The following is a 24,575-nucleotide window of genomic DNA, read 5'->3' as shown; positions in this document are numbered from 1 at the left end:
AACTTTTTAGAATTTACCAAATGGCTGCAATGAAACAGAGTGAAAAATTTAAAGGGGTCTGAATACTTTCCGTACCCACTGTAGACATGGAACAGATGTAGCCAAGTTTACCTTAAAACACATAACACAGAAAGTTAAAATTGGCTATGTCTGTAATTGAATCTGATCGGCTCTTTGGGTATTATTTTTATTACACTTTAGTAACCCATCGTGAGAGAACAGAATCCATTTTGTCTTGTACCTTCTGTGTAATGGTGATCAAGTAACATTGATGGGCGGGGAAGTTTCACATTTCTATTCACGCCCCTAAAGTTATTATTGGCTCAAGGTTGAGAGGGAACTTTTCCCTTGTCTGTGACATTATTTAAAGCGCCTACATGTGCTAATAAACCAGAAATCCTGGGTACACCATACAAAGCTGTGCTGTATTGGTGTCCCGAGAGCTCGTAAAACAAATCTTATCAATTTGGAGTTTGAAAAACATAGAAGAGAGTGAATTTTGCTCACACCATTAACACGTCACCCATTTTACATACTGCGAAACAGATTCTCCATATTATTTCCCGTAACGATTAATGGTAAAAAGTAAAATGATCATATGTGATTATTACTACAGTATCATTAAATCACATGGCAATCTGATTTTGTGTACATTTACTATTATACAGTTAAGACAGGTTCTTATCTTGCACTTTAAAGTTTAGCTTTCCTCACAGACGGCACAGCTCTCCAGTCCATAAAATAGCAGCTAGTGGAGAAGCTGCAACCGGACCTGTCCATCAGCCTCGGCCAATCGTAAAACACTTCATGTGATTTTTCTATTGAAGGAGACTGATGGACAGGTCTGGTCGCCTGCTCCTCCACCAGCAGACATTGTATGGACTGGAAATCTGTGCAGTTTGTGCGTAAAGCTGAACTAACAAGAGCAGGAGGAGAAGCGGTCATACCTGTATAATAGCAAGTGCCACAAAATCAGGTCCCCAACACATCTGTAAAGTTGCCACCCCCTTTAAAGAACTGTGGAACACTGCTAATTGGCAAATCACGTATTTGGGACTACATTCTATAGTTGACAGGTCCAATGGATGGTTGGTGTAGCCAAATACACCCCCAAAAAAGGAGGATAGGTATCAACTGTTTATCTGCATAGAATACCCATGCATATATGCTCCGGTGAATTCCTGGCAAGAACATCTGTTCATTATGAACAACCAGCAATTTAATACAGAGCTCATTATACGAGTACATACATGAAATTCCTATATTGCAAAACAATGGCAACAATTAAATCTTATTCTCCGTCACAGAGGAATTTCTCATAAAAGTATGGAACTTTAGACTTTGTTTCCTCAGGGCATCAAACAACATAGTTTTCCAACACCTCATTATGAAATAAGGGAGGCTGGAAGGTAACGGTAATTAATATATTTATCCTACTAAACCATTTCAGAGCTAAGTAATTTGCTGGAGAAAGAAATCAGCGTTGTGTGATATAATTCATGCTTGGTAAAATACTTTGCTATGTTTCTTGAGAATATTTTTACTTAACACAGTCTCCTAGCTAGGCTCACAGCTAAAAATAAAGATAGTTTGCTTTTTCCCTTTATCATTTCGTCCTTGCGCATATTCACGACATGAGATACATTTACTTCAAATACTGGAATCCCTTTTAAAATATCAACAATATATAAAAAGAAGAAGCAAAGAAAGCTTGATTGTCGAGCGAGGACAGGTACTGTTTGTTCTTGAAGGAACTATGTTCTCTTGCATGACTGCAAAGATCTCTCAGAACAACGAGCCGTCTAATGACTTACTCAGGTGCGGAAGGAGACAAAGGTTTCATTTGGTTTCAGCTTATAAAAGGCTGCCCGGAAAGTAATGGTGTATGACCAAGTATGCACAGCCAATAAACACTGAGGACTTCTAACTTCAGAATACATAAATGAGTCACCTAATGAAAAAAAAGCCGCTCAGATTTCTGCTGAGCCGTGCTGGCCTAAGTGGAAAGTAAATGAGACACGTCACCTGTGACCACATTGTGACAACGCGCTGCCGCAAAACCACTTCAGCCTAATTTAATCAATTGCTGTAGAAAATAAAATGTAATATTCCCAACAGGTTGAACGCCATTAAAATGAGGGCACAAAATTCAATTTATTCTTTCAGAGAAATGTGATCCGTAGAGGGTGGCGTTAGGGGTGAAGACTCAAATAACAGCTTCCTTGGAGGGAAAAGCCCTAGCATCCATAGTGCAAAAAAAATACCTCCACTCTCTTAGGACTTCTTAAAAAAATGTCCACAACCTGTACAACCCCTTTATAAATGAAATAGTCCCTTTTATTGTAATATATAAAAAAAAACCTCATACCTCCCCTTCCCTGCAAAAGATCCTTTCTAGTAGATCTGCCAGGGTTTGGTATTGGGCTGCTGAACTCTCACTTTTTCCACTTGTTCGTCATTAGGAAGCAAGGTCACAGCAGTCCAATAGCAGCTGCTTATTAGCTGCAGAGCTCACATAGCATAACAATGTCATGCCAGCCCTGGCAGAGTCATCACTGGAACAGAGATCGTGTAGGAGTTGTATATATATGTTTTTTTATTTCATTTTAACAAAGAGGGCTACTTAGTTTATAATGTAGTTGTCCAAGTAGCTTACAACCCCTTTAATGCCGTATGCTTGCTTATTCCTGATGTCTGTGATGTCTATGTGTGAATACTAGCCCAGAGACTTAGATTAGCATGTTTTATGTTAGAACAGAGATAGTTGTGATACAAGGCAATAGAGATGTTTTTTGAAAGTCATATTCTGAGAGACATTCTGTCTACAGAGCAGTATGAAGGCATGTTTTTTGCAGGATTGTGCTCAGTAAACTACATACTTCGTCAGGTGGGCGACATTACACTGATTAAAATGATATCTTGGTTGATGAAATCCGTCCTATGGTTCTTGTGTAATCTTTACTTTCAGTTTGGAGATAATGATATTCAACTGTATGCTCTTATGACACATCACTGTGCCTTCACTGACCTGCCTCCTATTTTACATAATGCATCTAGTAGTGCGGGGGTAGATAAAACAGGAGACAGGTCAGTGAAGAGCATACAGATGAATATGTAAGCAGAGCACCAGATAGAGCCCACCCCACAGGCTGCCCCAGAGAACGAGCATATCATTATCTCCAAACTGAAAGTAAAGATTACACAAGAACCACAGCACGGATTTCATCAACCAAGGTATCATTTTAATCAGTGTAATGTCACCCACCTGACCGTGTATAAAGTTTACTGAGCACAAACATGCTGACAGGTGTGCTTTAAAGCTAGAGAGGGTTAGAAACACTGCTTTGCTCCAGCTATACTTTTTTGCAAGTATAAGTCTGTATGAAAAGTTTGTTGTCAAAATTACAAGTTTTCCCCCATCCACAGGATTTGGGAATGCTGTAGGTCTGACCCCTGGACCTTCAGAAATCTCGAGACCCTGAGATCTGTGATCAGCAGACCAACTCTGCTCCATCCAATACGGGGCTGCAGAGGCCAGTAGTCAGGATTTTACAGCCTTGTTTTTGGGATCCCTGGAAGAACCAGAGTTCGGACCCCCATAGATCAATAAGTTATAACCCATCCTATGGATGGGAGTTAAGGTAACCTCTGATTTTGGGAGTAAACCTGCAAATACTTGTAAAGCAGAAAGAGTCATGCCACTCCCTAGCACTTTTAACTTTATTATTTTTTTTTCAAAGCAGCATGAGAACATGGACAACCGAGGCTGTGGCCGTAGTCTTCTATATGCTGCTTTGAAAATAAAGAAGTTAAAATTGCTAGAGCTCCATGGCTCTTTCTGCTATTCAAGTATTTTTTTGTGTTATGACTTGCCATTTTCATTGGTACCATTTTGTCTTGCATGTGATTTTTCTTGTCACTTTTTATTCCAGATTGATGAATGAAGAACATTAATTGCAGCATTTTTTAACAGTGTTTACTATGCGGGTTAAATAACTGAACATCTTTATAGCTTTCATGTAATAAGGAATTAAGTTAAGGGAAAAGCTTTTTCTTCCTTTTTTCCTTTTCTTAGTATTTTTAACTTGCAACTTATGTGTTCTAAGATCATCTTTTATTCGCCTCCCCTGTGATACGAGGATTTAGCGGTCTACAGATTATAAAGTGTCTATTAGCTTGCAAACTGATGCACATGGCTCTCCATAAAACTCAATCCAGCACTTCCGCATCTTTTTTATATCCGTCAGTGGGGTACCCAATAATCAAACTACCACTGAACAAACATATTACAGACATGTCAGAAGTTATGAAGGTTTTTAAACCGATAATGTCCCTTTAAAAACAATCTTTCATATACACTGCTCAAAAAAATAAAGGGAACTTAATGAATGAAATATTCTCATTGAATACTTTGTTCTGTACAAAGTTGAATGTGCTGACAACAAAATCACACAAAAATCATCAATGGAAATCAAATTTATTAACCAATGGAGGCCTGGATTTGGAGTCCCCCACTCCCCCCCAAAAAATTAAAGTGGAAAAACACACTACAGGCCGATCCAACTTTGATGTAATGTCCTTAAAACAAGTCAAAATGAGGCTCAGTATTGTGTGTGGCCTCCACGTGCCTATATGACCTCCCTACAACGCCTGGGCATGCTCCTGATGAGGTTGCGGATGGTCTCCTGTGGGATCTCCTCCAAGACCTGGACTAAAGCATCCGCCAACTCCTGGACAGTCTGTGGTGCAACGTGACTTTGGTGGATGGAGCGAGACATGATGTCCCAGATGTGCTCAATCGGATTCAGGTCTGGGGAACGGGCGGGCCAGTCCATAGCTTCAATGCCTTCATCTTGCAGGAACTGCTGACACACTCCAGCCACATGAGGTCTGACATTGTCCTGCATTAGGAGGAACCCAGGGCCAACCGCACCAGTATATGGTCTCACAAGGGGTCTGAGGATCTCATCTCGGTACCTAATGGCAGTCAGGCTACCTCTGGCGAGCACATGGAGGGCTGTGCGGCCTCCAAAGAAATTCCACCCCACACCATTACTGACCCACTGCCAAACCGGTCATGCTGAAGCATGTTGCAGGCAGCAGATCGCTCTCCACGGCGTCTCCAGACTCTGTCACGTCTGTCACATGTGCTCAGTGTGAACCTGCTTTCATCTGTCTAATCCGGGACATCATGTCTCACTCCATCCACCAACATCACGTTGCACCACAGACTGTCCAGGAGTTGGAGGATTCTTTAATCCAGGTCTGGGAGGAGATCCCACAGGAGACCATCCGTAACCTCATCAGGAGCATGCCCAGGCGTTGTAGGGAGGTCATACAGGCACGTGGAGGCCACACACAATACTGAGCCTCATTTGGACTTGTTTTAAGGACATTACATCAAAGTTGGATCAGCCTGTAGTGGGTTTTTACACTTTAATATTGGGGGTGACTCCAAATCCAGGCCTCCATTGGTTAATAAAGAAAGTATTCAATGAGAATATTTCATTCAGACCTAGGATGTGTTATTTGAGTGTCCCCTTTATTTTTTTGAGCAGTGTGTGTATGCATATATATATATATATATATATATATATATATATAAATAAATTAGTCTGATCTGGAAGCAGCATTTTATAAGACAGGATGATCTGGGCATATTGATAAGTATAAAAAAACCAGTAGTGCCAAAGTTTGTTGCGAAAAGACACAGTATAACTCATATTTCAGTCTACTTGACCTATGCTAAGCAGTCCAGTGGGAGGTCCTATGTATGGTTACAGCCTAAATGACCCGATAGCTGTCAATTTCTAACTAGGCCCACCCACTGGACTCCCAGGTGTAGAAAGAGCAGGGGTTTATATTAATAACAACCAAGTTATACTGAACAAATTCCCATAAAACTATACGTATATCTACTTTGCTCCTCCTGCCCACAGATAGGACTGCATTTACATTGTGATGGATTTCCTTTAATGCATATTATTTACAATGCAATTTTTTTATTTTACACATTACATTTATAACTGTTATGAGAAGTCTCATTCTACCGCTTGCTGATTTTATGTAACTTATGTGTATAATCTCTCATTAGGTATTTTAGATTGATATCACGCTAGTAATACTATTTAGGAGACCATAAGGCTATGTATAGACACAACTGGGTAACATTAGACACAGTTACCTGCTCATTTACGGTCAAAGAAATTAATTCAATGACAAAATTGAATCTGACAGTTATGCTTAAATGAAGGAAAAATTACATGAACTGAAGCAAAATAAATATATTTTCATGGAGAGATGAATGTGATCTAATATGATATAGACTATGGATGTGTTTTCCCTAGGAGTTAGAATGCAATAAACTGGTTAGTGCTATTTCATGTCACACTAAGGTACAAGCTGGAGCTCATCTATAGACCTTGATGAAATGAGCACAGAAGGCACATATGGACTTCAATCTGAAGCTGCAAGCTTGGTAAGAGCAATGTTATATACTGCCTTAGCTACTGTAGGTTTAGGAAGCCAGCATAGTGTGAAATAGTTAGATGATACACTCAGCTTGCCAAGAACAAGCAATTGTACCTTGGGACGGGCAGCAAAACGAGGGGCCCGACGCACAGGAGGAGATGCAGGAGAAAAGATACCCCAAAACTTAAACTACGTGGAAAAACAAAAAGGGACCAACGCACACAAAAACATACAGAAAAAAAAATTAAAAATATAAAGAGACACAAAATTACCAAAGCATTTTTTCTAATCAAAACTACAACTGGTAAAAAAAAGAAAGAATCTTAAGGCAGTAGCGATAAGCAATTTAGAGCTCTTCTAGAAGGAAGGAAAATTGCATTGTCTAATGCCACAGATTGGAGGTAGTTACCTTATAAGTCAATGTCTGGATCTTTGACAAGCCTTGCAACATGACTAAGGATACTAGCAAAACCAGAGTCTCCTCCAAAAGGAAAATACACCCATTCTGTAACAGCCAACAGGTACCCTGCTCTGTACTGATGAGGGGCAAGAACCCTGAAACAGCTATCAGACAGCCCAGAAGTCTACAGAGAAAAGGATTGATAGCCCTCTCCTTTTCTCTCTCCTTGGTGTTAATGTACGTCAATAAAGCTATCATTTCCCTACTCTATGTATCTCACTACCCCAGCCCGTCACTTGTTGACAGACGTGTAGCTTATTAAGATATATCAAGACTGTAGTACAATGTGTAACATAGTGTAGGCTTCTTGCCTGTATGACAATCTTGAACTACAATGGATGGGATATTTAATGTACTGCATTGCAGTATATTATATGTGCAGTATGCATACGATGACTTTAGAAATAAAGCTATTTTCAATCAACCTAAAACAACTGTGTACAGATGTGCATTTTTTTTTGTTTTTTTGTATGGAGACTCGGGTTTGGCTGGACAAGTTTACTTTCGCTAATGCTTATCTGCAAATATTGGCGCAGCGTGACAAAACACCACATCGCAGCTGACATAATACTACATAATAATACTACGATGATAGATGGCACCAAGTATACAGTAACTCTGTACCACTGTCCTGACGGAATCACATGTCATGTTTAAAGGGTCAGAAGACACCATAATGTATAAGGCCTGAGCTCCACAAATCAAGTCACAAAACCCAAAATGTGAAAGGTGAGGGCATTGGGTTTACTTCATGACACTTATTAGGGTGCCTCCATGTCTTTCTCCAGTGGCATTATCATCCCTCACAACTTTCTTCTTTTTACTCTTTCTCCCTATTCTCTTCTCTTCCTTGTAATGTACAAGTGTTAAAACTGTCCTCTACATAAAAAGTATTTGCTTTTGCCTTACTACTATACCTTATGGTATATTCGGCACATTTTTGAGTATCTTGAATCTGATCTAGTTTGCAATTATAAATTATTGCAATTTATAAAATTCATTAAAAAACAAAAACATATTTTTCATTGATTTGTTATGGCGCTAGACTGTTTCACACCATCCAATAGTTCTTTGGGTGGACATTACATTGTGGCTTCATTTGGGTCACACATAGAGTAAGACAGCCATGTATTCAGATGCCACTAAACATTATCCATCTGGCTGAAATCAATGGGATTCCTTTTATGAAAATATAGAATTTGAAAATAAAATTGTACATTTTTGTTGGGGAAGGTGGGGAATAGTGGTTTAGAAATAATATTACAAAGGTCAACATGATAAACTGTATAAAACTGAAGCTGGAGATCAGCTTGGAGTAAGAAACCATAAGGTTAATGTAAATATGATGGTGAAATCAATGTTAATAAATAGCATTTTACATTAGACTTCTAAAGTAAAGGAAAATGAGCTAAACAGTAAAAGAGCGGGCTTACCTCTGGATCATCATCATCAAAGTCATGGTAACTAGAGTGGTCAGGATTATTCACCTTATCCAACAGTTCAATAGCAAGTGTGCGATTCAACGGTTGTGTAACAAACGGATGCTACAAAAGGAAGAAAAAGAAAGTAAGAACGTGGCGAACGTTAACTTTTAAGCATTTTAAGTGTTTGTACTCTCTCTGTAAAGTAGAAAACCAACATTATCCTATTAGAGCTGTTAGGCTCAGTAGATAATGCAAGTATTTGGGTACTTTGACATCATATTGTTCAAAAGCTTCGAGAAGGATACAAGGAGAAAAATAAATGTGAAAAGTGTGTGACCAACAAAACAAAAAAAACAACAAAAACCTGTGAAATAAAAATAGGAAATCTATGTCCTCTCTTTTCCTTTTTTTTAACAAGCACCAAAAAAATGCCACAAAAAGTGTGTGCGTAGGTAGTAAGGGCGTTTTTATAGGCGACAACTATATTGTGATTTTAGTAGCAAGGATTTACACTTACGAAGGTCAGCTGCAGGTCACAGGAGTGCACAGTGCTGTGTACAATACATTTCTCTGCAACTATAGCTAAAAATAAAAACTCTTAGCTTAAGGGGAATCTGACAGCAGCACTTACCCCCACAATGTGTTAGGAGTGGTGGAACAGAATCATGATAACATTTGTAATCATGGTTTTATTATGAATAAGTGATTATGTAGTTACAGCAAAACAGAAGTTTAAAGGGAACCTGTCAGTGGATTCATGCTGACCAAACCGCGGGCAGCATGAAGCAGATCCTGGATGAAAAATATAGTTTGCCGAGCCGGCCAGGCACCACAGCTGGGACGCCGCTCCAGGTCTCTCCCTATGTACACACATAGAAAAGATTTCTCAATCGCCTAGAGCAGTGTGAGACGCGCTGTCTCTGGGGGTTGTGCCAGATTAGTCTTTGTCAAGGCAATTCGCTGGTATCATGCCAAGAGTGGCATGGTTGAAAAATCAGCATGTGCAGGGTGGAAAAGAACAAGTCGTCCCTCCTCTTCTCCTCCCTGCACATGCTGATTTGTCAACCATGCTGCTCTGGGCGTGATACCAGTGACTTGCAGGGATGAGGGATGGTGCTCAGAGTACAGGTGCAGAAATGAAACTTCAGTTTTGCAATAACTAAATAAACACTTGTTTAATAGGAAGCTAGCACTGCACTTCTAACACATTATGGGAGGTAGATCCTGTTCTCAGGTCCCTTTAAAAAAAAAAACAATTCACAAAATATTAAAAAAAAAAAAATCACAACAAAAAACACAATATAAATATGCTTTTTAAAGATAACTAAAAAGCATCATTATAAATAAGTTCCTAAACATATTTAAATAGCAAATCGTAATTGCTTTGTCTAGAGAGGTAATCACTATAGAATTAAAATGGCCATCACCTTGTTACACCTACAGAGACCTTTCCTAGAATATTAGGACGCCTGTGAGCATATGCAGTATGAAGCTCCACAGTGACCTGGAGATGATGATATTCATAATGACATTTCCTTTAGCTATTTTGTTTTTTCTATTCCCGGAGAACCCCTTTAAGAGATTATAAGAATTGTTATGTCTCTTTTTATCTTATGTATGCCCCTGCATGGCACTTCTAGATGCAGGCAGTGAGGATGTAGTCCAGTATAACATGAAGTGAGAGAAATAATATTATTTACCAATAATTGTATTTTTTTCCCATTTACTGCTTCACACCAAGAAAAAAATGGCCAAAGACAGGTAAACTGGTCCCTGAAAATACAATCTATCAAATTAATGTCATGCAGATTATTTTTATAATAGCAAAAAAATGATATACAGGTGCATGTCACTGAATTAGAATATCATCAAAAAGTTAAATTATTTCAGTTCTTCAATACAAAAAGTGAAACTCATATATTATATAGAGTCATTACAAACAGAGTGATCTATTTCAAGTGTTTATTTCTGTTAATGTTGATGATTATGGCTTATAGCCAATGAAAACACAAAAGTCATTATCTCAGTAAATTAAAAAAAAAACACCTGCAAAGGCTTCCTAAGAATTTAATAAGGTCCCTTAGTCTGTTTCAGTAGGCTCCACAATCATGGGGAAGACTGCTGACTTGACAGATGTCCAGAAGGCAGTCATTGACACACTCCACAAGGTCCCAGGGTTTCAATTTTCATTTGGAAATCAAGGTCCCAGAGTCTGGAGGAAGAGTGGAGAGGCCACAATCCAAGCTGCTTGAGGTCTAGTATGAAGTCTCCACAATCAGTGATGGTTTGGGGAGCCATGTCATCTGCTGGTGTAGGTCCACTGTGTTTTATCAAGACCAAAGTCAGCGCAGCCATCTACCAGGAAATTTTAGAGCACTTCATGCTTCCCTCTGCCGACAAGCTTTTTGGAGATGGAAATTTCATTCTCCAGCAGGACTTGGCACCTGTCCACACTGCCAAAAGTACCAATACCTGGCTTACAAACAACAGTATCACTGTGCTTGATTGGCCAGCAAATTCGCCTGACCTTTAGCCCATAGAGAATCTATGAAGTACTGTAAAAAGGAAGATGAGAGACACCAGACCCAACAATGCAGACGAGCTGAAGACTGCTATCAAAGCAACCTGGGCTTCCATAACATCTCAGCAGTGCCAAAGGCTGATCGCCTCCAGGCCACGCCACATTGATGCAGTAATTGATGCAAAAGGAGCCCCGACCAAGTATTGAGTGCATTTACTGAACATACATTTCAGTAGGCCAACATTTTGGATTTTAAAAACATTTTTCAAGCTGGTGTTATAAAGTATTCTAATTTACTGAGATAATGACTTTTGTGATTTCATTGGCTGTAAGCAATAATCATCAACATTAACAGAAATAAACACTTGAAATAGATCACACTGTTTGTAATGACTCTATATAATAAATGAGTTTCACTTTTTGTATTGAAGAACTGAAATAAATTAACTTTTTGATGATATTCTAATTTAGTGAGATGCACCTGTATCTTGCTCTCCCCGCAGTCAGGAAGTCAGCAGGAGCGCCTGCTCTCCCCACGCAGTCAGGAAGTCAGCAAGAGCACCTGCTCTCCCCACGCAGTCAGGAAGTCAGCAAGAGCTCCTGCTGTCCCCACGCAGTCAGGAAGTCAGCAGGAGAGCCTGCTCCCTCCACAGTCAGGAAGTCAGCAAGAGCTCCTGCTGTCCCCACGCAGTCAGGAAGTCAGCAAGAGCGCCTGCTCCCCTCGCACAGTCAGGAAGTCAGCAGGAGCGCCTGCTCCCCCTGCAGCCAGTAAGTCAGCAGGAGCGCCAGCTCCCCTGCGCAGTCAGGAAGTCAGCAGGAGCGCCTGCTCCCCCCGCAGTCAGGAAGTCAGCAAGAGCGCCTGCTCCCCTCGCGCAGTCAGGAAATCAGCAGGAGGGCCTGCTCCCCCCCCCACAGTCAGTAAGTCAGCAGGAGCGCCAGCTCCACCCGCAGTCAGGAAGTCAGCAGGAGCGCCTGCTCCCCCCACAGTCAGCAAGAGCGCCTGCTCTGCCCACGCAGTCAGGAAGTCAGCAGACGGGGAGCAGTGCTGAACTGCATCTGTGGATGAAAAAAACCCTTTATGTGACATAGTCAAATATCGTTACCATATACAATACACCATTAATACTGTCCAAATAAGGAGGATACTGAATGTGACACTATAACAACAGTTATAGTGACAGCTCATTATTTACCTGTAACAATTTTTCGGCTGTAGGTCTTTTCTTAGGATTTTTCGTGAGCGCCATCTTTACAAAATGATGAAAACTATTTGACCTTCAAAGGAAAAAATGAAAAAGAAAACATGTATATCTATTGAGGGAAAAAAAATAGTACCTTTTAGTAAGAAAGGGTTGTCTGATTCTTACCATTTCATCTTGTCTTTTAACTTTGGAGGCTGAAAGTTGCTCTTTGTCATTAAGAATAAGGCCCTGAAAACAAATAACCATTAATGCCAATGGCAAAACAGGAACGTGATAATATTAGTTTTACGAGGAGACGCTTGACATTTAGATATCACTAAATTATTTAGTATTAGTAACGGATAAAAGGCAATTGTGGAGAAGAGATGAAGGGGAGAACGGAGGGGAAGAGCTACAGGGGAGTGGGGAAGAGCTACAGGGGAGTGGGGAAGAGCTACAGGGGAGTGGGGAAGAGAAGGGCATGTGCAAGGAGAGAGGCAGGAGGTAAGAAATGAAGGGTGGCCAGAAATAACTTGTCTAAGAAGTAATAAGTTAACAAGAAAGGGAAGGAGAACGGGCTTTATTTGTTTTACCTCATTGGATGCAAGTCAAACATAGGAGGCTGAAGCTCTGCCAGCTCTATGGAAGTTATGCCCACTGCCCATATATCACACAGCTGGTTATAGCCACCTTTCCTCTCCACAGCGGCCACTTCAGGAGCCATCCTAGGAAGAGATTTATGGGCAGAGATTTAGCAATAGGTATATAGGTACACTGTGCGATGTCTACAAATGTGAACTACGACATCATTTCATTTTATAATCTTCTCACACTTGTATCCTCCTAAGGACATATTCACACGTTCAATATTTAGTCAATATTTTACATCAGTATTTGTAAGCTAAAACCAGGAGTGGGTGATAGAAAAACTGCACCACTTCTGTATTTATTATACATTTACTCTGATTGTTCCACTCCTGGTTTTGGCTTACAGATACTGATGTAAAATACTGGCCTAATACTGATCGTGTGCACATGGCCTTATAGTGAGGATATAGACCTGGTTTGCATATTTCAAGCCAGACCAGTGCAATTCTCCCAGTGTATAGCACTGGATTATTGGCAGAACAATGGGAATATCCTGCTACGACTAAAATAAAGGCAGCAGATAATTAGCCGGTGACACGTTATCATGAGCACATCTATAGCCAATGTGAAGCTGTGCAATAGGCTCCAGAGACAGCTTCTCATTCCTGTACAATGGGGGCGATTCATCAAACCTTTTTGCCAGATTTCTGGTGAAAAATGCTTTGAAAAGTTGCAGATTTTTTGAGCAAAAAGAGGTTGTGCCCAAAATAAATGAAATGTGACTTGTGGCCTTTTCACGTCCCAGTTCAGACAAAGTGGTCGGAGCAGGGGCAGGACAGGAGCTTGACGGGGATTGACAATCGGCGACATTCGTTATGACACAAATTTTACTTTAGCAGGGGCTGGAGAAATATTTGTGGTCTCTTCATGACTTAGGAGCGTCCGCTCCAACACACTCCCTTCTTGATGACCAGTGATTCTCTCGTCGGTCTTAATGCATCGCACCCAAAGTGTGCGGAGGAGATTGGAAATGTTGTTAACTAATCTGAATACAGCGCAGTAAAGTAGCGCGAGGGAATGGGGCCACAGGGGCAGGGGAAATTGTTAAAAATGCAGTCCACCATTGGAGACAACGTCTTTCTTTTTTACATTCAACTTTGATATGGTCTGTAGTCATAAGCAAAAAGGAGCTCAGAGAAAGACATAAAAAAGTTACAAACTCTCCATCCGACTGTCACAAGGGGCAGACTGAAGCCACAGCTAATTTATTCTGCCGCCAGCAATAGAGGCTGTAGAAATCAAACCGTGCAAAATTCTAATGAAACCCAATTACAAAAATGATCTTTAGCCCAATTAATAAAAAAAAGGAATGAAAAAAACAACCACTAAAATTTTCAAGGATAGAAAAAGAAAGTACTAATGGTGTTGCTATCGGTGAATGATCCAGGGCAGAGAACATGACCTGTGTTCCCGGGATCTCAAGGCGAGCGCTACCTTGAACTGTCTCATAGTGAACATGATGGTGATAAAGTTGGTTCTTGTGATAGAGCTGGAAGCCATAGGCCCCCTGTTCTCCCCCGCTCTGCCCTTGGCCTATCAGATGCCAGCGCTCTGGAGCTGGGACATCACCGAAATGAGTCACCTATTCTGTCCTGCTGCGTGTGCAAGCCATCACGGGAGGCGAGTATAAGCTTTTTTATTTCATCGGGGCCAAACATTTAGATCAAGAAGGGGTTGTCCTAGTAGAGGATGACCCCTTTAAGGACAGTATGATTTTTCGTTTTTGTTCCCCTTTTCCATTCCGCCACATCTTTGTCATTTTTCTCTGTTCGGAGAGCCATATGAGGGCTAGGTTGTGGGAAAAATTGCAATTTTAAATGTCAACATTCATTTTAGCATGTAATGTACTGAAAAACAGGAGCAAACTTTCAATGTTGAAAAGTACAATTTTGCCATTGCTTTTAGGGGTTTATTTTCACGCTGTTTGCTGTTTTGTTTTCACGGTTCTTCAGTACAGTTTGATTAAAGCAATATCAGACTTATTAAGTTTTATTTTTTTACATTTCAGTGAGTAAAAAAATTCTGAACTTTACACAAGGAAAAGATTTGGTTTGTGTCGTGATTTTCCGAGATCAGTAACTTTTTTTTGGGCACACCGAGCTGATGCTTTTACCATTCAAGGACACACATGATGTTTTGATCACTATTTTGCATTTCTTTTCATGGAAACGCCAGACCGAAAAACGCCCATTCTGGCATTTTGATTTTATTTATTTTTTTTCATTTAAATGTTCAATGCACGGGCTAAATATTTTTTAGATTTAATTAGTTCTACACTTGCAATACCAAACATGTAATTTTTTTTATTTTTACATTTTGCTATTTATGTTTGGAGAAAAGGGGGGTGATTTTAACTTCTATACATATTTCATATTAAAAAAATATATATTTTCTAATGCTTTTTGCACATTTTATTAGCCTCCCTAGTGAACTTGAACTGTGATTGCTTGATCAACCATAATGCACTGCAAAACTATAACATTTATACAAGTATAGTAATTTTACAATTCTATAGTATTTCAGTGTATTGTAAAATTATAAGACTGGGCTTCATAGGAATAATGCCATAACAGACAAGGAGCCTTCAGAAAGCCCCTTCTGCAATGACAACGCCCCCACCCTCCCCGTGATTGATTCCAAACTGACAGCAGCCATGTTGAATAACTTATATGTACTATATATGCTATAATGAAAGACAGCTGCATTTAAGAGGTTAAACTGATATTATCAGAGTTAGCTCTAATTTAATCAGTTACTCTCAGGTGCCGGCTATGTAATACAGCCAGCACCTGCACTGTAGGGACGTCGCTTAGCAGGCAAGTTGTTCAGGATTGAAAAATAAAAAACACATGGCAGCTCCTTACAATGAACAGCACCACAGCTGTTTTCAGGTTGTGTTTAGTATTGCAGCTCAGTCTCAGTTGCTTCACAAAAGTTGAGCTGCAACTTCAGACCCAAACTATGGACAGATGTGTCGGTATTTCTGGGGGAAAAAAGCAGTTCTGGTTTTACAATCCTAGAACACGGTCCTAAGGCTATGTTCACATATTGCTTTTCTTGCGGAACTTTTTTTTTGACTTCCGATGTTTTTTGTGATTTTTTTTTTTTACTGTTGTTTTCTGGTCGTTTTTTTTTTTCACTCCACTGAATAATAAAGAAACATCTAGCGATTTTCTTTAACAAAAGCGATGGCAAAACTCTCCAAAAAACAGCCAGCTGTCTGTTGAGCTTTCCCATTGACTATTTACTGTGGAAAAACAAAGGCTTAGGGGTGATCTTATTACTACGTACAAGTATATGAGGGGACAGTACAAAGACCTTTCTACTGATCTTTTTACTCTGAGGCCTGAGACGGGGACAAGGGGGCATCTTCTACGTCTGGAGGAAAGAAGGTTTAATCATAATCACAGACGCGGATTCTTTACTGTAAGAGCAGTGAGACTATGGAACTCTCTGCCGCATGATGTTGTAATGAGTGATTCACTGCTAAAATTTAAGAAGGGCCTGGATGCCTTACTTGAAAAGTATAATATTACGGGTTATAAATACTAGATTCCTTGATAGGTCGTTAATCCAGGGAACTAGTCTGATTGTCGTATGGAGTCGGGAAGGAATTTTTTCCCCAATGTGGAGCTTAGTGTTTGCCACATGGTTTTTTTTTGCCTTCCTCTGGATCAACATGTTAGGCTATGTGCCCACGATGCAGAAATGCTCAGGATTTTTCCTGAGCGTTTCTGCATCTCCCCTGGCAGAAAAAACGCATGCGGATTGTACATGCGGATTGTACATGCCGATTGTACATGCCGATTGTACATGCATTTTTCCTGCCAGGGACAAGTGTAAGTGAAGTGTTCTTAACATGCATTTCCGCATGCGGGTTGACGAGTGCTTTTCAAGCGATTTTAGCATCACTTGGAAAGTGCTTGTCAACTGGGTCACACTATATAAATCCAGGCAAACGGCATGGATTTATATAGTGTGACCGTAAAGAATGTTTAAAAATAAAAAAAAAATCTATACTTACCTTCAGATGGCCCCCGGTGTCTTGCTTCCCTCCGTTCTCCCTTGCTGGCAGATCGCGGTACACTGAACCCGTCACATGACTAAGACGTCAGCGCAGGTCCTTCAGTCCATCGAGAGCTGCCGGCAAGTGAAGACAAGGAGAGCGGGGGCCGTCAGAAGGTAAATAAGTACAGAACATCTGTGCAGAAAACACCAGAATACCGGACAGGTCACTTCTGCTTTTTTTTTTTTAAAGAAACCTTAAGTGGTTAAAAGATTGTCGAAAGCCTGAAAATGTGCACAGCAAATCATTTTTATATATAAATATGTGTTTATACTTTTTTGAAGGTTTTCTGATTTTTTCTGGCTGCTTCCACGGCGGAATCTGCCTGAATAACGTTGTGTGCATGTAATCTAACGGCTGTAAAGAGGTAAACAATTCATAACTTTAATATTTATGCTGCTAAAATTTCAACCTGGATTTTTTTCCCATATAAGCAGGATACATTCTTCCTATACATACATCTCTTCTCTATGGACATTTAAACAACTGCTTGACAAATCTTTTTTAACCTTTAATAAATTATGTGGGGTCCCACTGGACCCCAAGCGAGTTTGTTTTTGACATATTTCCGCAAGTATGGAAGGTAGGTAACTGTCACGCAAGGTGTGGGAAAGACTTAGTGCAACACAAATGGAAGAGGGAAAGGGGAGACCTCCTAGGTTGATCTAGCGTCACCCTGTATCCCCTAACGTCCCTGAATTGGCTCTTCACCAATCGCCGCACGCGTGCCTCACCCTGACTTTCCCTGGAGTATGGCTAAGGCTAGGGAAGGGAGGAGATGGGCACTAGTCGATCTCCACTAAACACTATAGACAACAAGGGTAGACAAACAGGGGAAAATTGCTTAGCTTTAGACGCATCCAGACAAATGCGCACATGTCCTCAAGCTCCAGAGAGGACAAAGTACTGCTCTTGCTAAAGCCTTCACCAGTAGTAATGAATATCGCCGGCACCTCCCTCTGAAACACAGCAGGTATTTATACACCCAGGCAGGGTGTTAATTAGCCAGAGGGAGGTAGCCACTGGGTGCTAGAGACAGCCAGCCTCTAAGATGATGTCTGTAATGCCAAAAGTAGAGATCTCCTGCAACCAACTGCAGAACGACTGTCTGTCACCTCTGACACACCCGTGACAGTAACCGTCCATTTTGGTAGTTTTCTACCTCCGGCGCCCCTTCCTCCTTCCTAGGTGCGTGTAACTAGGTATTTTGGCGCAACTAACTGAAAGTTAATGTCCAAAATCTGGGCAAATTATGGCTGCCTCAGGCTTTCGTTGTAGTGAAATGGAGGACGTGTCCAAAATGCTCCAACTCCGGCAAATATAACTTGATAAACCAAATAAATTAATAGAAAAAGCAAAAAGACATTAATGAATATCTTACCAATATGGCGTTCCAATGAAAGATTTTCGCTTAGCTATGGTGGCTGTTATTTGAGCAGACACTCCAAAATCAGCTATAAAAAAGAAGGAAAAAGGCACATGAGCATTAAACTGCTGTCTGCAAATCCATTATTTGGCTAAACATATATGAAAAAGTGCAGATATACTCAAACTGTTCACTGTAGTGTAATGTGTGTGTTTGTCAGACCTTAGAGCACCACTCGAGTGGTTTTCTTTTATTGCACAGCTGGAGTGGTGCTTTCAATGTAATTCCTCTTGCACCGTCTCATACTCACCTGCCACCGCCTTCATCGTTTTCCAGCGTCGCTCCCATCGGTCTCTGGCGAAAAGTGACCTGCCGGCATCTCCAATGTTTCATGGATCTGCGTGAAGGTTACTTTACAACAGAGCTGTGAAGTCCAGAGTCAGTGTCCATTTTGGAGGAGTCGGTATAAAATGAACCAACTCCTAAAATATATAACAAATTGGGTACAGTAGTTCAATGCAGTATGTGCTCTAAATGTTTTCATTAGAATTTGGGAAAGTTCTGAAATGTCCTATAAATGTCTGTTCTGTTCCTGATCTAATGATCTCGATTTTTAGTTGAGATAAATCTGTACTGCACTTTATATACATGCTCAGTAGTGAAGCAGGGCTGTGGAGTTGAAGTTGTGAGTCAGGGAAATTGAGGAGTCGGTGGTTTGGCTTACCGACTCCACAGCCCTGCTTTACAATACAAGTCTATGAGAGCCTCGTTCTTTTCCATCTCTGACTTAGTTGGATAAGAACGACAGCAACTCATTAAACCTCCCTTGCTGGGGGGCATTATACACATAAACATGCGCTTCTGGACATCTATTATGAACTAATGATTACTACTTACCACCATTGAATTCAAGAGCTTTACTGCATAGAAATACATCTTATCTTCAAAGTGGAACAGAATAGTTTTTGCCACATATCTCCAGGTCAGTTTTGTAATATTGATACCTATGTCCATATCGGTACCACAGCGCAAGGCTATACAAGTTTTTGCATTCTTATAGTATCACAAGCACAGGGGCAGATTGTGCCTTTAGCCGAAGTGGCTTTGTTTTACTGATTAGAACTTTTTTGCAGGGGAAGCGCTGGTGTTATTATTTTACTTTTCTACTCCTCTTGTTAAAGGGGATATATGTTTCAAAAAATATATGAGCGACCAAGTTGGAGAAGTTGAGGAATACCTTGGATTTTCAAGACGACAGCAGGTCTCACTTATTTAGGAATCATCTCTTATTGGCTGAGCCAGGGCTATCAAATCTCCTTGAATTAAAATTTCCTACTTTTTTGTAAAATTTTCTGACTTTTTCAGCATGGGCAACATTTTTTTTTGTTACATAAATGTTAGCTCCCCCCCACAATTTGTTGCTTAAATGACAGCTTTTCCCCCTGAAAGTCTTGGATTTATTGTGGGAGTCGTAAACCTAGGTACCATTTTCTTTACCTTTCTGTACTAGAGTAATGCTAAGTTGATAATCAGCTATGAACATCTGTTCTTCCAGGGATGTGCTCATTACAAACCCAAGACGCAGAATAATCTGCAAACAGCTACTCAAATAGGAAGTGCTATAAATAAAATCAAGCACTGGAATGCTATTGGCGTGACTCAGCAATAGATGGGAGCATGCAAGCATACACAATGTATCATGCAAGCATACACAATGTATCGGAAATTACTTTTCCATATGTTTTTTTTTTCCAATACAACATAACTTAGCTATTTTCTACTGGTGTTACATTAAAGAGTGTCCGTTTTTACAGTCACACCCAGAGCTGTAAGAAAAATGTACTTGCTGCCACTCACATTCCTGCAGTATTGGCCTGACATACACTATATTAACATATAAGATGTTGCCTACATTACTGTACAATGTATGTATTAGCAAAGTCTGAACAAGAACTGTAAAGTAGAGCAGACATGTTTACAGACCCTGAAGCAGCAAAGAGAAGCACAAATATACGAGCGCATGTAGTCTGCCCAAAAACTAAAAGATGACAGCAGACTCCACACATTATTCACACATCCTCTAGTCTAGTACTGTGCCGAAAATAAGTATTTGCAGCCCCCATTATTCCCTATGATTTATTCTATTTTCACATACTGGTCAAACTACATTGCTTTCAAATAAATGTAATGAACCACAAGGACAAAGCGATGTACAGTAGACCAAAAGTTTGGACACACCTTCTTATTTAAAGATTTTTCTGTATTTTCATGAGTTTGAAAATTGTACATTCACACTGAAGGCATCAAAACTATGAATTAACACATGTGAAATTATATACTTAACAAAAAAGTGTGAAACAACTGAAAATATGTCTTATATTCTAGGTTCTTCAAAGTAGCCACCTTTTGCTTTGATGATTGCTTTGCACACTCTTGGCATTCTCTTGATGAGCTTCAAGAAGTAGTCACCGGAAATGGTTTCCACTTCACAGGTGTGCCCTGTCAGGTTTAATAAGTGGGATTTCTTGCCTTATAAATGGGGTTGGGACCATCAGTTGTGTTGTGCAGAACTCTGGTGGATACACAGCTGATAGTCCTACTGAATAGACTGTTAGAATTTGTGTTATGGCAAGAAAAAAGCAGTAAAGAAAAACGAGTGGCCATCATTACTTTAAGAAATGAAGGTCAGTCAGTCCGAAAAATTGGGCAAACTTTGAAAGTGTCCCCAAGTGCAGTTGCAAAAGCCATCAAGTGCTACAAAGAAACTGGCTCACATGAGGACCGCCCCAGGAAAGGAAGACGAAGAGTCACCTTTGCTTCTGAGGATAAGTTTATCCGAGTCACCAGCCTCAGAAATCGCAGGTTACCAGCAGCTCAGATTAGAGACCAGGTCAATGCCACACACAGTTCTAGCAGCAGACACATCTCTACAACAACTGTTAAGAGGAGACTTTGTGCAGGAGGCCTTCATGGTAAAATAGCTGATAGGAAACCACTGCTAAGGACAGGCAACAAGCAGAAGACACTTGTTTGGGCTAAAGAACACAAGGAATGGACACTAGACCAGTGGAAATCTGTGCTTTGGTCTGATGAGTCCAAATTTGAGATGTTTGGTTCCAACCACCATGTCTTTGTGCGACGCATAAAAGGTGAACGGATGGACTCTACATGCCTGGTTCCCACCGTGAAGCATGGAAGAGGAGGTGTGATGGTGCTTTGCTGGTGACACTGTTGGGGATTTATTCAAAATTGAAGGCATACTGAACCAGCATGGCTACCACAGCATCTTGCAGCGGAATGCTATTCCATCTGGTTTGCGTTTAGTTGGACCATCATTTATTTTTCAACAGGACAATGACCCCAAACACACCTCAAGGCTGTGTAAGGGCTATTTGACCAAGAAGGAGAGTGATGGGGTGCTACGCCAGATGACCTGGCCTCCACAGTCACCAGACCTGAACCCAATCGAGATGGTTTGGGGTGAGCTGGACCGCAGAGTGAAGGCAAAAGGGCCAACAAGTGCTAAGCATCTCTGGGAACTCCTTCAAGATTGTTGAAAGACCATTTCCGGTGACTACCTCTTGAAGCTCATCAAGAGAATGCCAAGAGTGTGCAAAGCAGTCATCAAAGCAAAAGGTGGCTACTTTGAAGAACCTAGAATATAAGACATATATTTTCAGTTGTCTCACACTTTTTTGTTAAGTATATAATTCCACATGTGTTAATTCATAGTTTTGATGCCTTCAGTGTGAATGTACAATTTTCAGTCATGAAAATACAGAAAAATCTTTAAATGAGAAGGTGTGTCCAAACTTTTGGTCTGTACTGTACGTTCCATAAATGTCTAACTTGAGAAAGCGCTTTAAATAGCACTCTTTTCAAGAGAGAGTGGGAGACAGGGGGAGAGGCAGAGAGAGAGAAAGAGGGAGCCAGAGAGAGAGAGAAAGCGGGAGCCAAAGAGAGCCATAGAGAGAGAGAAACTGGGGGCCAAAGAGAGAGAGAAAGCGGGAGCCAAAGAGAGAGAGAAAGCGGGAGCCAGAGAGAGAGAGAGAGAAAGCGGGAGCCAGAGAGAGAAAGCGGGAGCCAGAGAGAGAGAGAGAGAAAGCGGGAGCCAGAGAGAGAGAGAGAAAGCGGAAGCCAGAGAGAGAGAGAGAGAAAGCGGAAGCCAGAGAGAGAGAGAGAGAGAGAAAGCGGGAGCCAGAGAGAGAAAGAGAGAAAGCGGGAGCCAAAGAGAGAGAGAGAGAAAGCGGGAGCCAAAGAGAGAGAGAGAGAAAGCGGGAGCCAGAGAGAGAGAGAAAGCGGGAGCCAGAGAGAGAGAGAAAGCGGGAGCCAGAGAGAGAGAGAAAGCGGGAGCCAGAGAGAGAGAGAAAGCGGGAGCCAGAGAGAGAGAGAAAGCGGGAGCCAGAGAGAGAGAGAAAGCGGGAGCCAGAGAGAGAGAGAAAGCGGGAGCCGGAGAGAGAGAGAAAGCGGGAGCCAGAGAGAGAGAGAAAGCGGGAGCCAGAGAGAGAGAGAAAGCGGGAGCCAGAGAGAGAGAGAGAAAGCGGGAGCCAGAGAGAGAGAGAGAAAGCGGGAGCCAGAGAGAGAGAGAGAAAGCGGGAGCCAGAGAGAGAGAGAGAAAGCGGGAGCCAGAGAGAGAGAGAGAGAAAGCGGGAGCCAGAGAGAGAGAGAAAGCGGGAGCCAGAGAGAGAGAGAAAGCGGGAGCCAGAGAGAGAGAGAAAGCGGGAGCCAGAGAGAGAGAGAAAGCGGGAGCCAGAGAGAGAGAGAGAAAGCGGGAGCCAGAGAGAGAGAGAGAGAAAGCGGGAGCCAGAGAGAGAGAGAAAGCGGGAGCCAGAGAGAGAGAGAAAGCGGGAGCCGGAGAGAGAGAGAAAGCGGGAGCCAGAGAGAGAGAGAAAGCGGGAGCCAGAGAGAGAGAGAAAGCGGGAGCCAGAGAGAGAGAGAGAAAGCGGGAGCCAGAGAGAGAGAGAGAAAGCGGGAGCCAGAGAGAGAGAGAGAAAGCGGGAGCCAGAGAGAGAGAGAGAAAGCGGGAGCCAGAGAGAGAGAGAGAGAAAGCGGGAGCCAGAGAGAGAGAGAGAAAGAAAGCAGGAGTCAGAGAGAGAGAGAAAGCAGGAGCCAGAGAGAGAGAGAAAGCAGGAGCCAGAGAGAGAGAGAGAGAAAGCGGGAGCCAGAGAGAGAGAGAAAGCAGGAACCAGAGAGAGAGAAAGCAGGAGCCAGAGAGAGAGAGAAAGCAGGAGCCAGAGAGAGAGAGAAAGCAGGAGCCAGAGAGAGAGAGAAAGCAGGAGCCAGAGAGAGAGAGAAAGCAGGAGCCAGAGAGAGAGAGAAAGCAGGAGCCAGAACAGAGAGAGAAAGCAGGAGCCAGAGAGAGAGAGAAAGCAGGAGCCAGAGAGAGAGAGAAAGCAGGAGCCAGAGAGAGAGAGAAAGCAGGAGCCAGAGAGAGAGAGAAAGCAGGAGCCAGAGAGAGAGAGAAAGCGGGAGCCAGAGGGAGAGCCAGAGAGAAAGTGGGAGCCAGAGAGAAAGAGAAAGCGGGAGCCAGAGAGAAAGAGAAAGCGGGAGCCAAAGAGAGAGAAAGCGGGAGCCAAAGAGAGAGAAAGCGGGAGCCAAAGAGAGAGAAAGCGGGAGCCAAAGAGAGAGAAAGCGGGAGCCAAAGAGAGAGAAAGCGGGAGCCAGAGAGAGAAAGAGGGAGCCAGAGAGAAAGAGAGAGAGAAAGAGAAAGCGGGAACCAGAGAGAGAAAGTGAGAGAGAAAGCGGGAGCCAGAGGGAGAGAGAAAGCGGGAGTCAAAGAGAGAGAAAGCGGGAGCCAGAGAGAGAGAGAAAGCGGGAGAGAGAAAGAGAGAAAGAGGGAGACAGAAAGCGGGAGCCAGAGAGAGAGAAAGCGGGAACCAGAGAGAGAGAAAGCGGGAACCAGAGAGAGAAAGAGAGAGAGAAAAAGAGAGAAAGCGGGAGCCAGAGAGAGAAAGATTGAAAGCGGGAGCCAGAGAGAGAAAGAGAGAAATTGGGAGCCAGAGAGAGAAAGAGAGAGAGAGAAAGAGATAGAGAAAGCGGGAGTCAGAGAGAGAAAGAGGGAGTCAGAGAGAGAGAGAAAGCAGGAGCCAGAGAGAGAGAGAAAGCGGGAGCCAGAGAGACCGAGAAAGCGGGAGCCAGAGAGAGAGAGAAAGCGGGAGCCAGAGAGAGAGAGAAAGCGGGAGCCAGAGAGAGAGAGAAAGCGGGAGCCAGAGAGAGAGAGAAAGCGGGAGCCAGAGAGAGAGAGAAAGCGGGAGCCAGAGAGAGAGAGAAAGCGGGAGCCAGAGAGAGAGAAAAAGAGGGAGCCAGAGAGAGAGAAAAAGAGGGAGTCAGAGAGAAAGAGGGAGCCAGAGAGAGAAAGAGAGAGAGAAAGCGGGAGCCAGAGAGAGAAAGAGAGAGAGAGAGAAAGCGGGAGCCAGAGAGAGAAAGAGAGAGAGAGAG

The 24,575-nt window shown here is 42.0% G+C and overlaps 1 protein-coding gene across 3 annotated transcripts in view; it reads right to left on the bottom strand.

The window, feature by feature from the left end:
• MAP4K3 (mitogen-activated protein kinase kinase kinase kinase 3) overlaps positions 1-24,575 on the bottom strand; it is a 332,521-nt gene that overhangs the window by 89,865 nt on the left and 218,081 nt on the right. For 2 of the 3 annotated variants that reach the window (XM_073672556.1, XM_073672558.1), the window contains exons 8-12: positions 18,153-18,225; positions 12,651-12,782; positions 12,244-12,306; positions 12,070-12,151; positions 8,365-8,475 (exon numbers count right to left, since the gene is read on the bottom strand). In XM_073672556.1, coding sequence (XP_073528657.1) covers positions 8,365-8,475; positions 12,070-12,151; positions 12,244-12,306; positions 12,651-12,782; positions 18,153-18,225 — 461 coding nt within the window. Of the gene's footprint in view, positions 1-6,585; positions 6,661-8,364; positions 8,476-12,069; positions 12,152-12,243; positions 12,307-12,650; positions 12,783-18,152; positions 18,226-24,575 lie in introns of all 3 variants that reach the window. The other variant, XM_073672555.1, reaches the window with a different exon arrangement.

The sequence above is a fragment of the Phyllobates terribilis genome, unplaced genomic scaffold (genome assembly GCF_046119375.1).
Source record: "Phyllobates terribilis strain yellow unplaced genomic scaffold, ASM4611937v1 Scaffold_3__8_contigs__length_932513732, whole genome shotgun sequence".
NCBI lineage: Eukaryota > Metazoa > Chordata > Amphibia > Anura > Dendrobatidae > Phyllobates > Phyllobates terribilis.
This window is presented reverse-complemented; position numbering and strand designations above follow the sequence as displayed.